The 14,661-nt window shown below is 51.1% G+C and overlaps 2 protein-coding genes across 4 annotated transcripts in view; one reads left to right on the top strand and one right to left on the bottom strand.

The window, feature by feature from the left end:
* The window catches only part of Ccdc33 (coiled-coil domain containing 33), a 91,996-nt gene that overhangs the window by 11,352 nt on the left and 65,983 nt on the right, over window positions 1–14,661 (top strand). For 2 of the 3 annotated variants that reach the window (XM_021206383.1, XM_021206382.1), the window contains exons 1-2: window positions 4,940–5,316; window positions 9,525–9,688. In XM_021206383.1, the coding sequence (XP_021062042.1) occupies window positions 5,296–5,316; window positions 9,525–9,688 (185 nt within the window). In that variant the 5' untranslated portion in view covers window positions 4,940–5,295. Of the gene's footprint in view, window positions 1–4,939; window positions 5,317–9,524; window positions 9,689–14,661 lie in introns of those variants that run through there. The other variant, XM_021206381.1, reaches the window with a different exon arrangement.
* Stra6 (stimulated by retinoic acid 6) overlaps window positions 1–14,661 on the bottom strand; it is a 91,213-nt gene that overhangs the window by 46,834 nt on the left and 29,718 nt on the right. The window lies entirely within an intron of this gene.

Here is a 14,661-nt window from a genome sequence, read left to right as displayed (position 1 = left end):
TCCTTGGCCCTTCCTCCTAAGTGCTGGGATTACAGACCTACACGTATGGATATGCAGTGTTGGATAGAGCACTGTATACACTAGGCAAGCACTCTACCACCTGAGCTACATTCCTAGCCCTAGTTTCCTTGTCTTTAAAATGAGAGCTACAGGATCTGGCATGGTGGTACACATTTATAATCCCAGCCCTTGGGAGGCGGAGGCAATAGAAGCACCACACGTTCAAGGCCAGCCTGGACTATGTAGGGAGTTCTAGACCAGCCAGTGCTACATAGCAAGGACTTATGTCAAAACAACAACAATCATTAATAAATAGGAACTATAGAGAGAATAAGCCTATATAAAATTATACACATTATTCTGTGACATACTAGGTATCCACTAAAGGTTACTCACTCTTCTGAGATTTGCAGATACTATCCACCCTTGTGGGGAGAGAAACACCAAGAGGGATCACACTAGAGAAACAGACATCACCATTCCAAGCTAGAGCAGAAGAGGGGAGGGAGGCATTCCATGCTGATGCCCCTCACTCCCCAAGCACCTATCTGGAACACAGCTTCACCAGGCATGGTCCCTGCCCTCAAGGAAAACAGACCCTGTCCTAGAGGAGTAAATGGTGGCTCGTGAGCTCTGGGAGGGGGATGCTTAGGAGTCGTGGGTCAGATGCTTTTATGTGGGAAAAGGAGTGGGCAGGGTTCAGGGAAGATTTGGTGGCGGTGAGCTGTCTATGGCTTCAGCTGTGGAGGGAGACCATCAGGCAGATAGAACGGCATAATTAAAGCCCCCAAGGCTGAGGAGACCATTGGCTACAGAAGGGCCTGGAGCACGGGTATAAAGTAGAGATGGAGTGAAGGGAGACAGGAATGTCTTGGGACATGCAGACCAGACAGTTAAAGAGTTGGGGCTGAGGAGGCACAGTCTTCTGCTGAAGATTGGTCGCTCAACAATAGCCTCCTGCTTAGTAAATAGACACCCTCCACCCTGGCAGGGTCCCTACCACCTCTGCCCCTTCCTAATGGAAGGGAATAGCAGGCAGCTTCCTCGCTTACCCTTTATTCAATCGCTTGTTAACGAGTTATCGATTCTTTTAGGAGAAAAATGTTCAAAAGCCATGCTGCATCTTTAGCAAAGTGATTTATGAGTTGACAGTGGGGCCTGAGCTGCCTCAGACGAGAGCTCTGGTTACTCAACAAGAAGAAGAATCTTCCAGCAGGGCAATCAATCAGGGTGCGTGCCAAGCAGATGGGAGCAGAGCTAACCAACATGTCACCCCCTTGTCTGCTGGAGACAAAGCCAGGGCTGTGGGTGCTCTCTGTCACAGAAACTGGGAGAAAGGTGAAGGAAACCTCTGGGCTACCTAGTTCCTTCTGGCCACATTCTCTGGCCTCCTGCAGGAGTCAAGTCAGTACAGCTGCTTAGCTGATGAGGCCACTGAGGTTTCTAAGGTCAAAGGGACTCCAGCACATCAGGGCTAAAGGTGAGCCCTGTGGATTCCCAGGCATCCCGCACTTCGTAGCTGAACTTTCTCCTGCTTACTTGCTACTGCTTGCCATAACTGTCCTGGGGACTAGAGGCTGCAAGAACAGGCGGCCATGAGACATAGTCATGGAGATTGTCATAGACACACCCAGACAGCCCAGTATCTATTTACTGGGGTTCCCTAAGGTTTCCTTTGCATACTAAGGCATGGAGGAGAGGCAGAAGTGGTCTTCTGGACCCAATGTGGCCAGTGGGTCCTGTCACTGTCCACAGGGCTTGGCCAAAACTGGACCAAGGTCTCATTAATACTACCAGCCACAGCTCAGATGTCCTGATGCTACCAGGTAGTGACAGGACCAAAGTGATCTGTTAGTACTGGGTAGGGGTGACCTCCTCCAGATGCCATGCATTCTGCTCAGATGATACTCTAAGATACACTGCTTGCTCATTTTTGATGCCATCATCTAGCTTCGAGGTCACAGAGCCATCTGCCTGTTCTTATTCAAAAGGTTAGCTGTGGTTGAGGTAGGGTTCAATAGTAGCATTTGCCTACTATGCTCTCTGATAACTCCCCAGCACAAAACAGCAACAACAGAAACAACCCACAGATGATTGTGTATGATCCCCGTCCACGTTACCCTGGTTTTGAAAGAGAAATAGGAATGTAACTCCTCCTCCTATAAGAATGGGGGAAAGCTACAGGCCTTGCCACTCATGCTCAGAGAGCTTGCCATGTATGCTCACAGAGTTCCAGCCATCAGGCCTGGACTCAAATCTCAACTCTGTCCTCAGAGCTGGTGACCGTAAACAGGTCTATTTCCTCAGAGCAGCTGACGAAGAGAGTGGCAAGGGTCATAACATGAGGTTTAGCTGAGACAGTGTACTTAGAGCTGCTGGCCAAAGCCCCCACTCATAGTATATGCTCATTAAAGACTTGGATGTATAGAGGTGCCGGGGGAGGATGGTGGTGGCGATGGTAGGGTTTCAGGCAAGAGCATAGGCCTACAAGAAGGGCTCACAGAGCAGCTGCCTCCAGTTTGAAAGGAACAAAGTAGGATTGTCATATCAGTCATCCTTGTGATCCCAGGCTTGAAAGGCAAGAGTTTGGAACATGAGCTTAGCCCAAAGGGCAGCTTTCTGGGACAGCAACCTGGGTAGCCTTGGGTGGAAGGCTACAACCCACAACGGGGATGGAGTTTTCCAGATCCCTGCAGGCACCTCAAGGAAGCCCAACCTAAGGAGAACCCAGTGTGGTCATAGCTGAGGATCGCCGACTGGGATACAGAGCAGGGTGGGAAAGAGGAAGACAGGAGAGAGGAAGAAAGGCTCAAATGAGAGGCACCCACATCCTGAGTGACAATCGTGGAGACTCAAACTGCCTTGCAAGATGCCTGCCTGCCCCCTTGCCAGAGCTGTTGAGGAGGAAGTGGCCTATTCTGTCTCCAGGTTCTTTGGTGAGAAGGGACAGGATACCCTACAAAGGGACCCCACAGTCCATCCTCCCCAAAGACAGAGGAGAAGACAAGCTGTAACACAGAGCCACCCTAACAGGCTATCCCTAGCACAGTGTGACTGCAGGGACTAAAGCATAGACTCAGACCACATTTTAATAGAGACTATGAGCCGGCTTAACACGACCCTGCTGAAGCTATAACTGAAGCAAAGGCCAAAGATCTCCACAGAAACCCAGGGCCTCAGTCTCCTAGGTGGTGTGAGGTCAGGGCAGCCCCCGGAGGCTTGGCCAGATGACTATGGAATCAACACGGTGGTGCCAGAGCACGGGATCTTTGCACAGTCTTACTTCTTTCAGCCACCAAGAGAGCACCTATTGTATACACCAGCAGGGCTGGGAGGAATTAATGCTTTCAGGGAATGGCCTGAGTTGACAGCTGTCAACATAAAGACCTAGAGAGAAATGGTGGTGTTGCTTAGCCCCAGCCCTCTCTCTGCGAGCGTTAAACACTGCGTAAGGGCTGCCCCACAACCACACAAACTGAGGCAGCTGTTTCCATGCACAAAGGAGGATCCCACAGATAAGGAAAGGGGGTGGGGTGCTGTGTCCATAGGAACAGGCCTAGAAACGGAACTGAATGGGCTTGGGTATCTGGGGGAGGGTGTGGCAGCCAAGCCCAGGGTTACAGGTGTATGGCTAGCCTCTGTAGACATCTGTTACTTCTCTAGCCCATGTCTGTGAGGCAAAGCCAAGTCTAAGCTCCAGAATGACCACTTAGGCACTTTATATCAGTCTCACTCTGCTCCTAGAGTGGCCCTGATTCCTCATCGCATGAGGGAGGGAAGTAAGGCCCAGAGAGGTTAATATTTTATCTACAGTCACACAGCCATGAGTGGTTCACTCTGAAAAACACCTCATGTGTGTTTCTAACTCATCCAACCCTGTTGCTCTGCAGAGGGGGAAAAAACGGAGATGGTATCAGAGCCAGGTACTAAGGGGAGAAGGGAGGTCTAGGGGGTCTCTAAGACAGACAGACACTGAACTTGGACTTGTACAGGTAGATTACCCCTGGGGCTGGGAAGACCCAAGGAGGAACAAAGCCTAACTTTGAACCACATCTGTCTACCTGAGTCCTCTTGTTGCCCACTGCATCCAACTGGCCTCTGCAAGCAACGTACACAATGTGGGACACAGTCGTGCATGCAGACAATACACGCAAAAAATGTTAGTGAATCTTTTTAAAAATGGGTCACCAACAATGTATGTTTCAGTCCTTTCCCCTTTTCTCCCCCATAGCCCTACCACGCTCTGAGAGGAAACCGCCCCTTGAGTTTTGTAATGATTATTTTATGTGGCATATGCATCTGAGCGTGTTCATGGAGGGGGAAGGGGAGTTGTGTGCACGTGGTGGGCAATGCATGTCCACATTTGTGCATGTGGAAGCCAGAGGTCGAAGTCAGGCCTCTTTCTCAGTCTCGGGCCAGAGACGGTTCTCTTACTGCACCTGGGCCTCCCCACGGGCCGGGCTGGCGTGTGAGTTCAGGATCTGTCTACCACCGGTTCCCAGTGCTGACTACATGTGCATTCGGTCGTGCCCTGCTTTTTCCATGAGTGCAGGGACATGAACTCAGGTCCCCATGTTCACAAGGCAGGCACTTTACTGCCTGAGCCGTCTCCCGGGGCTGCTGTTCATTGCTAGGCAGAAGGAAGACACCAAGTATCCAAAGAGGCTAGGTGACCACTACACCCTCTTCTCTGAAACATCTCTGATGGGAGTGATTGGGTCTTCTGTGCTGTGATAGGAACAACAAGGGACTGGGCACACAGTGTGGTGAGCCAGCCACAGTCACCCAGAACAGGACCCCAGGGACTGCTCACCACACAGTTCAGGGGAAAGAGAGGAGGGCCTCTGAGTGCACCCTGCTGCACTGCATCTGCATGACTGATTCTATCCTGTGATGTCATACAGTGTTGCCTAGGTGATCCAGCTAAATGGAAAATTCTGTACTTTCCCAGGACTGGGCAGAACAAGGATCACCCCACTTCACCCTCCTGAGGCTGCCAGGAATCAGTTCCCTAACCTCCTGCTTAGCTGTCTATGGCCCAAAAACTCCAAGGCACCTCCACCCACAGGATCTCCCACTTCTGAGAAAGATCCAGATTGCATCCTCCCACTCAACATCCCCTACCCAGTTCTAGCCCCCAAAGCCGTGTGTGGCACCCATGAGCTCACACTGATGGGTAAAGACTCAAGGCACCTGGGCCTGCTGGCTGGCGAAGCCCATGACTGATCGCCTGCCCATACCCAGGGCTGATACTGACCCCCTAGATTGCTAAGTGAACACTCTGCCCCCAAGAGGATGGGACGACAGAAGACAAAGGTGAGGCTGATGGTGACAAGCATGTTCCTTCTCTGGGCCTCAGTCGCTGCTGCGAGAAGAGAGCGGTGGTGATTAGATGTTCTGTTCTGAGGCTCTCAGAGATGAAATGCAGTACCCCAAGGCAGTGGTTGACTTGGCCTGCCCTTGCCTGAGAGCCCGCTGATGTTGCCCATCAGCCACCGTGCAATCCTCAGCTGTATGGATGTTCTTTGCCCCAACTCTCACCTCATCCTTGCCCTCACCTTGAACACAGATCCTGACCTTCTGCAAAGAAGGGATTTGGGGGTGAATCTGTTCTGATCACTGCTGTATCCCTCCCTACTCCCCCGCCCACACACACACTGAAGATTGAACTCAAGGGCTTTGTGCATGCCAGGCAGGCTCTACCTGCAAGCTCGCTCCCCAGCCTGAATTTTTGAAAACTGTAATCAAACCTACCAGTTACTTTCCCTGTGGTTTCTGACCTTTTGCATACGTTTCTGTGGAGCTGAGGAACCAGCCTGGGGCCCTGTATGTAATAAGTATGTGCTCTCCCACTGAGCTGCATCTCACCCCTGTGTATCCTCCTGCGTCAGGCACTGTAACTTCTGCCATTATCTTAAATCCTGAGGCTACAAGCCCTCAGGCAGGCATAGTAACCCAGGAAATGAGCCCAGGTGAAGAAGTGTGAAAAGAGCGGAGAGGTCTCATATCCTGAGCCCTTTCCCTCAATACAAAGGGGCCGTATGGGCTATCCTAGTGCCTGGGCAAGGTTAGTCATTAAAGCGAGGGTTATGAAGTACTGTTTTTGTTGGTGTCGATGGTGGTACTGGTGTGTGTGTGTGTGTGTGTGTGTGTGTGTGTGCGCGCGCGCACATGGAAGTCACAATAGCTTTGGGGATCTGGTATTCTCCTGTCTTGTTCTGAAGCAAGCTCTCTTCTTGTTTCTGCCCATCCCTCCTCATGCAAGGGTAGTGACCTGTGAGTTTCTGGAGAGTTCTCTTGTCTCCGCCCTCCATCTTGCCTCAGCAGTGCTAAGACTACAGATGCACGTCCCCTCATTTGGCTTTTTATGTGGTTTACGGGATCCATCGAGTTAGCAGGCTTATGCAGCAAGAGCTTTTACCTGCTGAGCTATCACACTGGCCTGAGAGACCATTTTTTTAAAGCCCAACACCCGCCAGAGGCTAATAGTTTGCCCAAATGGCATATTGGAGTCACCAGAGCCTTTCAGCCCAGCGTCCCTCTGGAAGACTCAGCATGGTCTCTCTAGCTGGTGTGCTTTCAGATGTGGACCCTTCTGGAAGAGGGTTCTGGGCTTCATAGCTTTCCATGGCTTCCCAGATTGCTGGGAAGAGGTGATAGGATGGAAGAGGAGTCTCGTTTCATCCGGCCTCTGGCAGAAGTCTGCTCCCCACCTTCCCCCCACTTCCCAACCCCCAACCCCTGTGAACCTTGGCTTGTCTGCTGTTCCAACCCCACCCCACCCCGCTCTCACACTTCCCCACACATCCAATGCTGCCTCAAGCAACGGGCATTCTGGGATTCCCAAGGACATCTGCCAGCCAGCCCTGGCTTGTGGAGGACAAATTTACTTGCATGGATGGGCAAAGCATTGGGATCAGCATCTTTCAAGCCTGCCCAGGGCCCCAATCCTAAGGGATGGCTGAGGAAACCCTGCTTAGAAATTGGCAGACTTTGAGCTTCCCACCAGCCTGCTGTCTATGGTCTGTGAGACTGTAGTCTGAAGATTTCTGCACCTTAGTATCATTGCATGGGTAAATGAGAGTGGGGCCTGAGAGCTGTGGTGAGCATAGAGCTCTCCTCTCATAGAAAAAGATTCTCGGCCCAGGGTCAGCAGTTTCATTCACAGTTTTTGCCTCACTTTGTAACCTAGCATATATAGGTATAGGTATAGGTACATTCTATTCCTTCACAAATTCTTCAGTGTGACCAGGGGCAGAGGCAGGCAGAGCACACTGGTTCTGATGCAGAGACCAGTGAGGAAGGAAAGAGGCAAAGGTAAAGACTGGTAGCCCTGGCTTACCACCTGTCCCCCTATAAGCCTTACCTTGAGCCCAACCTTTCAGGCCCTAGGCCCAGCACACCCATGGGGTACATGCCTACAGACTTCACCAGGAGGTACCTGACTAACCGCTGGCCTCAAGCACACAAGTGAAGCACAAGCAGTTCCCATCATGCTCTCTCCAAGTTATGTTTCCTGGAAGTCTGTCCTGAGAGGGAGGTATGGAGACAGGGAGGGAGACATCCAATCTGTGGACCTGGCAGAGGCCTGGTGGCATACAGGGCTGCCAAGGAGTCAGAAAAGCCCTTAGACAAGTGTCATGCTAAGGGCCCTCACTTCTGCACCCCTAGAGTGTCACGGCAGGTTTGTGCCCTTGCAGCAGCAAGGGTGTCCATCTGGCAGTACAAGGGACATCAGTTACCTCTCCTAGCCTAACCTCATGGAACCTTTGTCACACCAAGCCCTGGAAAAGTTGAGCCACAAATTATTCTAGACGTTCCCACTGGTGTGCCGGGAAACGAGTGTCTCAGAAGGGACAGAGGTGCTAAGACCTAGGTCTCCTGACTTGTCAGCTGCTGTCACTCCTATACCAGAACAGGAAAACAAACCTACTAGGTGACCACTGGTTATGGTAGGACACACGGTGGGGTTAGTACACTAGAAGGAAGTCCTCTGATCTAATGGAGGCACTGGTGTGTGAATGCTTCCCCCTCCTCCACTAGCAGGGCTCCCCTCCCTTCCCCCTACCCTTGCCGTGTGCGTGTGTGTGTGTGTGTGTGTGTGTGTGTGTGTGTGTGTGTGTGTATGTGGGAGGTAACTCTCATCAACACCTCTGCAGATGGTGACAGGCCCTGCTGGGTCCTGTTGGGGGAGGGAGCAGGTTCAATCCTTAGTCATAGGAAGAGGAGAAGTCTCTACAGAGCTGGCATGTCTAGGGCTAGGAAGTCCCGTTCTCACCTCCTAATGAGACAACTTGTTAGGCAGGGACCACAGCCTGCAGCAAGTGAGGGCTGGGGCAGGGGATGCAGGGTTTGAAGTCTCGTGGAAAGATCTGCCCAGGCAATGGGAATACCAGGAAAAAGGCTGAGGTGGGGGAGAGGCGCTAGGGATGACTAAGGGAGCCGTGGCTTCTGTTGTGGTCCCCATGCAGAACCACGGTCCTGAGGATCTGAATGAAGTAGCGTTCCTAGATGTACCCGGGGCTAAGCCGTGCTGCCGTCTCTGCCTGGGCTAGGAGTCGGTAGGGTGGGGCAGAGTGGTGCTTCCTGCCAGGTCCCAGCCCTCACTGTCCCATAGGGTGGACATGAGATGACATGGGTGGTCTAAGGTAAAGGTAGAGGAAAGAAGGAAGGTGGAGGTCCCTAGGACCTGAGGGGCATGTGGCACTGAAGAGTTACAGACAGAGGTGTATGCAGGAGCAGAGGTCTGCGGACAGACAGACTGCTTGCAAACTAAGGGGGAAGAGGGGGAGCAGACCCCTTCTGCAGGAGGGGACACACCAAAGGCTAAGCAAGACAGGAGAAAAACCTTGAAGGATATGCAGTGTGTGAGGAGAAAATGGCTTCCTGGGCTGCTGTTCTGTAGTCGGGGAAGCAGGGTGATGTTACAGAGAGGAAAAGGCTCTGGTCAGTCAGGCCTGTCCTCCCTGTGGCCACGACTCCAGTCCTGCAGCCAAGACCGTGAGCTCAGCTCAACACAAAAATCATAGACTCATCTGAAATGTAAACTTGGTATTTTCCAATCATATCATTTTTTAAAATTTTATTTACTATTATTGTCTATGTGTGGGTGAGTGCAAGAGCATGCATTTCTAGAAGTCAGTCTTCTCTTCCCGCCATCGGTTCCCAGAAACCAGCTCAGGTCACCAGGCTCACACAGCAAAGGTCGAGTCAACTCGCTGACACGTTTGTTGCTTTGTAACAAGGTCTCATGTAGCCCAGGCTGACCTTAAACTAGAGGAGCCAAAGATGACCTTGAACTTCTGGTCCTTCTAATCCTCCTGCCTCTTGAGGGCTGGGATTGCATAGTGTGCACCATGTGCACCACCATCACCAGTTTTTTTTTAGGAAATTTCTTTGAGATTTTTGTTTTGTTTTGTAAATTATATAGTCAAAAGCTTTGACCTGCCTGGTAGTAGTTACCAGTAACAGTAAGGAGAAGTGATCTATCAAAAGAGTCCACTTCGTCCTGGCTCTCTCCACAGGTTCCTGAAGAACCACAGGGCCGCCTGGATACCTCCCAGGACCCACATCCTGACGTCAACTACCTGGCTCCCTGTAATAAGGAGACTATCATTGTCACTCTATATGGAGCTACCAACCTTCCTGCCTGCAAGGATGGCTCTGAACCGTGGCCCTACGTGGTGGTGTAAGTAGCTGGGGAGACTGGGTAGGGCTGGGGGTGGGTCTGCGAACAGAAACCATCTGATGAACATTTGGAGACTGAGCTCTTGGGCTAATGAGAGTCCTGTCCTGTGCCCTGCTGGTGTGGTGACTGCTGCCAGGGCTGACCAGGGCCTGACCTCACAAGGACAAGGCCCTTGTCCCTGGTACCCAGGCTGTGCTCAGTGTCAGGTAGGGGTGGCCAAGGGGAATGTTACCAGCCAGGATCTGAGTTCCAGGGCATTGGAAGTTTGTCCCCAGCAGGTGGGGGAGCATCTAGGAACAGATGGTTAGAAAGAGAAACAGCACCCAGAAGAATGAGAGCTAGAAAAGCAAACAGAAAAACTCAGCAGGTGCTAATCCCCCCACCCCCCACCCCCCCAACCCCTACCCCCCAACCCCCCCAACCCCACCCCCACCCCCATCTACTGGTCATTTACATCCCACTGACACACCTTTGAGTATACCAGGCTTTCCCTCTGGAATGCTCTGAACCAGGAGCCTGGGTGGGGAAGGACTTCTAGTCTTTCTCTGCCACTGGCTTTCTGCCTACTTTAATCTTTATGCAGCATTCTTAAGTCCTCACTCTCCAGTTACAGAAAGACTTGGGCTCTACCTCTCCTGGCTTTGGGGGCCCTAAGAGGTCACACTGCTCCTAGCTACCCTCCTGTGGGCCCTCACTTCTTCCCAGCCACCTCTCTACGGAGCTCCTGGTCCTTTAGTGCAACACCCGTAAACCCAGCTGCTCTCTGCACGTGCTCGTTTACCCCAGCGGCTGGGGGCTGTCATACTAGGTCCTCTGCCCATCTCATGAGCCTCAGTAGTCTTCAAAGAGCATATGAGGCAACATGGCGGCCAGCCAGCCCTCCCTCTGGAGGCTGAACATTAGCATTGTGTTAGAAAGGAGACTGGCATCTGGTGACCTTCCACCACTCTTTCTGACACCTCCCTACCTGCACCCTTGCCTGCATCAGGTACTCCCTGCCCACTGCTCAGCCCCCTTTGGAGAATGCCTGTCCCAGCCCTCAAACGCACAAATACTAACATTTCACCTTCAAAGCACTCCTCTTCCAGGCAGCCCCCAGAGTCGATCCCCTCGCCACGACAACATGCATGTTTCTTGTCTGTCCCCAGAGCTGAGGCCTCTTGCAGGCCCCAGGTCTCATTCTCTATTTCTCAACAAGGCACACAACATACACAACAGACCAATGGGCCAAGGGAACGAAAGCCTGGCTAAGGTGCGGCCCTCTCACATCTCCTCTCCCACCGGGAAAGAGGGCATGGAGGCTCTGCCAGAGAACAACAGGTGCCAGTCTTGCCTGGTTTCCCTAGAAAAGCCTCACTAGCCCCAGTCTAGCTTCTTGCCCTCCCCTCCCCCAGCCCTGTTTCTGAACCAGGGAAGGACAGGTGGCAGAAAGCTGGCTTGGCGGGAGGCTTTCTACTGGGGAGCATCCCTCAGCTTCTTAGCTATTTCCATAAACCAATTATCACTGATCATCTCAGGAGATTGAAGCCCTGCTTGTCACCAACCCAGCCTGGGCTGTGGAGGGGAGGGTAGCTGGGTGGGTGTTTTCCCCCTAAGACCCCTGCACCATCATCCTGTTGCTATGGGAACATGTGAAGGAAGGGAGTCTAGGGAACGTGAGCCTGGATGGTAGTGTCAGGAGCTGAGAACACCCTAGTCCCTCTGACCCAGTGGCACAGCATGTAGAGTGGAAAGTGGGAGGCGTGCCTCCCTACTCCCCCTTTCGTGATGGGAGCAGGGCCTGTGCCAGGCTACAGCCTGGTCCCAGAGCTCCAGGCTGAGCTGCCAACAGCTCCAAGTGGTGCTAATGAGATGCAAATGAAAAGGAGAAGGGAGGGCTTCTGGGAAATGAAGGCCCAGCTGCCAGGACCCAGAGATGGCTTTCAGTGCTAACGCCAAGCCCCAGGTAGAAATCCCAGAGGGAGGACCAAGAATTCCCAAGACCCTAGAGCTGGTCCCTTAAGCCTAGAGAAGAACTTGATGCCTTCGCAGGTCTGATTACAATACAGAACAAAGCAAGCACTGAAGAAGTCCACTAAAGCCTAAAGCAGGCACTAAAGAAGTCCACTGAAGCCTTTCCTCATATGAATATTTCAGTATGTTTCTCTTTAGCTATAAACATTCACATGTAAACTCTGAAACTGTTAAGACCTAGGAGTAAACAGTTTCCCTAGGATCCTTACATTGGTCTTGGCAATGATTTTTTTTTTTTAATTTGACATCAAAAGTATAAGCAACAAAAGGCAAATAAACAAGTGGGTGACAAGAAGCTGAAAAGCTCCGCACAGCGAAGGAAAGCTACCACTGACACGGAGCAGACCGACCAGTCTGACACACGCATCTAATGAGGAGTCAATGGCCCCGAGCCTATGGAGAGTTTACACATCCCAGGAGCAGAAAATCAACTCAATGTTCAAAAGGCCCTGCTGTGGTAGCACACAACTTTAATCCCAGCCACAGGGAGGCAGAGGCAAGCAGATCTCAGAGAGTTCGGGCCAGCCTGGTCTACAAAGCAAGTTCCGGGCAAGCCAGGGATGCACAGTAAGACCCTGTCTTAAAAAAAAAAAAAAACAAGAACAAAGAAATAAAAATCAAAATGGGTGAAGGGGAATCTCAGTGGTAGAGTGCTTGGCTAACATATACCAAGCTCTGGGTTTGATCCCCAATCCCCACCACTATCACACCACACACACACACACACACACACACACACACACACACATTTGGACACACACCCATGGCCCATTCACACAAGCTCCCGCGTGCTGACACACACCCAAAGAACCTGAACAGATACTTTCCCAGAGAAGTCACACTAACAGACCGGGATCGTAGCTCAGTTGTCGGATTGCTTACCTTGCATGCACACACAAAGCCCTGGGTTCGGTTCCCAGCACCACACAGACCCAGCATTGATGGTGCACACCTGTCAGATCAGCACTTGGCCACTGAAGAAGATCAGAAGTTCAAGGTCATCCTTGGCTACATAGTGAATTCAAGGTTAGCCCAAGCTGCACAAAACTGTCTCAATAAAATAAAATAGTAACTTAAAAGGTATACAACTGAGAGACAGGTGTAGGAGAAGGTGCTCAACACTATATACTAATTACCACAGACTTGCAAATCAGAACTTGAAGGCCATCCCTCCCAGTTCTGTTGAGAAAGCTATTACCAGGAAGGTAAGAGGCGGCCGGCACTGGAGCACTTGAGATGGCTCCAAAGGTGAAAGTGCTGGTCATGAGCCTGACAATGACAATGAGTTCAGCCCTGGAACCCACATGTGGAAGGAGAGAACTGACTTGTGTAAGCTGTTCTCTGACCTCCACACATACACCATGGCACACGCACCACTCAACCCTGTGAACATACAAGTAATTAATTAGTTATAGCATTATATATGTACACATTTATACATGCACACACGTATACATGCCATATGTAACTTCCTGTAACATGGAAGACACTACACTGAGTGAGATAAGCCAGGCACATAAAGACAAATACCACATTATCTCATTTCATGTGGAATCTCATTGAACTCACAAAACAGTTAAAGGATAGTGCCAGGGTCTGAGGATGAAGAAAATTGGGAGACGTCAATCAGAGAAGTCTGCCAGAGAGGTCAAACGTCCAGCTATAAGGTGCATACATTTGGAGACCTGCTGTACAGTGTGCAACTATAGTGAATTTTACACTATAGACTTGAAATGTGAATCTTAAGCACCCCCACCACATACACACAGAAGGATCACCATGAAAGGGTGGATCTTTTAACTTGATTACCTGCTCTCATTCACATTAAGTATGTGAAATCATGGTATACATTTCAAATATGCATTTTTATTTTTCAGTAGTACATCAATAAGACCAGAATACATATACATGCGTGCATATGTAACTCTGCATGCTAAACATTTTACCCTGGCTCTGATGCCCCGAGTTTAGCCATCCAGCTTGGCTTTACCCTGCTCTGCACAGCCATGTTGGCCCACCTCAGATGGGGATGCTGGGACCTTGTTTCAGACTCTTGTCCTTTTTGACTTTTCGCCTTCTCAGCAGGCAGGTTTATAGCCAGGGTGGTAGATGGGGCAGGAAGCCCCAAACTACTCTTTCATCTGTTCCTTAGTGGGAGCCACAGAAGATTCAGGCCATTTCACTCCTCAGTGGCCCCAGCCAGCCCAGGCACAGCTGCTTAGCCCAGGTCCAGTGGTTTATTTTATGGTTCCGCCAGTCTCCGTCCAAGCCGTCTTCCAACCCCACCCACTACTCTGTGGCAACCATTCTTTGTTGAGTCCCTCAAGGGCTACATCCTCTGTGTAAAACCTTCTCCCGGTGGCGCCAGTCCCTAATGACTGAAGAAAGAGCCCTTTCTTCTCTTGGCTTCCAGGGTACCCTACTCTCTGCTTTCTCTCTGGCCCTGCTCCTCATGTCTCCTCCACAGCTACACTCTCCATGCCTTCTCATGGCTATCCTGGTATCAAGAATCACATCCTGCCCTATCTGATCTGCATCTAAGAGAGCCAAAGCCCTCCTCATCTCTCGAATTTGACCACAGGTCTCCACCTCCTGGTAGGCCATTGTTTGCCTACCTGCTGTTGGTACATTCAATCTTCCACCTTTGCCAACCTCCTCCTAAGTCGGGTGTCCCTTTGCTACTGTGGTATCAAAATACCATGCCACAGTAGCAGCCCATGCCTCCCTACTGCTTGCTCTCAGGATAGAGAGAACTCCAGGCCCAGAGTGGTCGAGTCCTTTCATCTTTTCAGCAGCATGACCCCCCTTTTCTATCTTGCTCCAGCCATAATTACGTCCCCCAGTTCTTTCAGGACCACTGTTCCCTCCTACCCCAAGGTTTTGCATTCCTCTTCCAACCTCCTCAAACAAGAGCCCCCTGATTTCCCAGGCCAGCATCTCCTCCTCCCACCCTCCACTAG

Source organism: Mus pahari, chromosome 10 (assembly GCF_900095145.1).
Source record: "Mus pahari chromosome 10, PAHARI_EIJ_v1.1, whole genome shotgun sequence".
NCBI lineage: Eukaryota > Metazoa > Chordata > Mammalia > Rodentia > Muridae > Mus > Mus pahari.
This window is presented reverse-complemented; position numbering and strand designations above follow the sequence as displayed.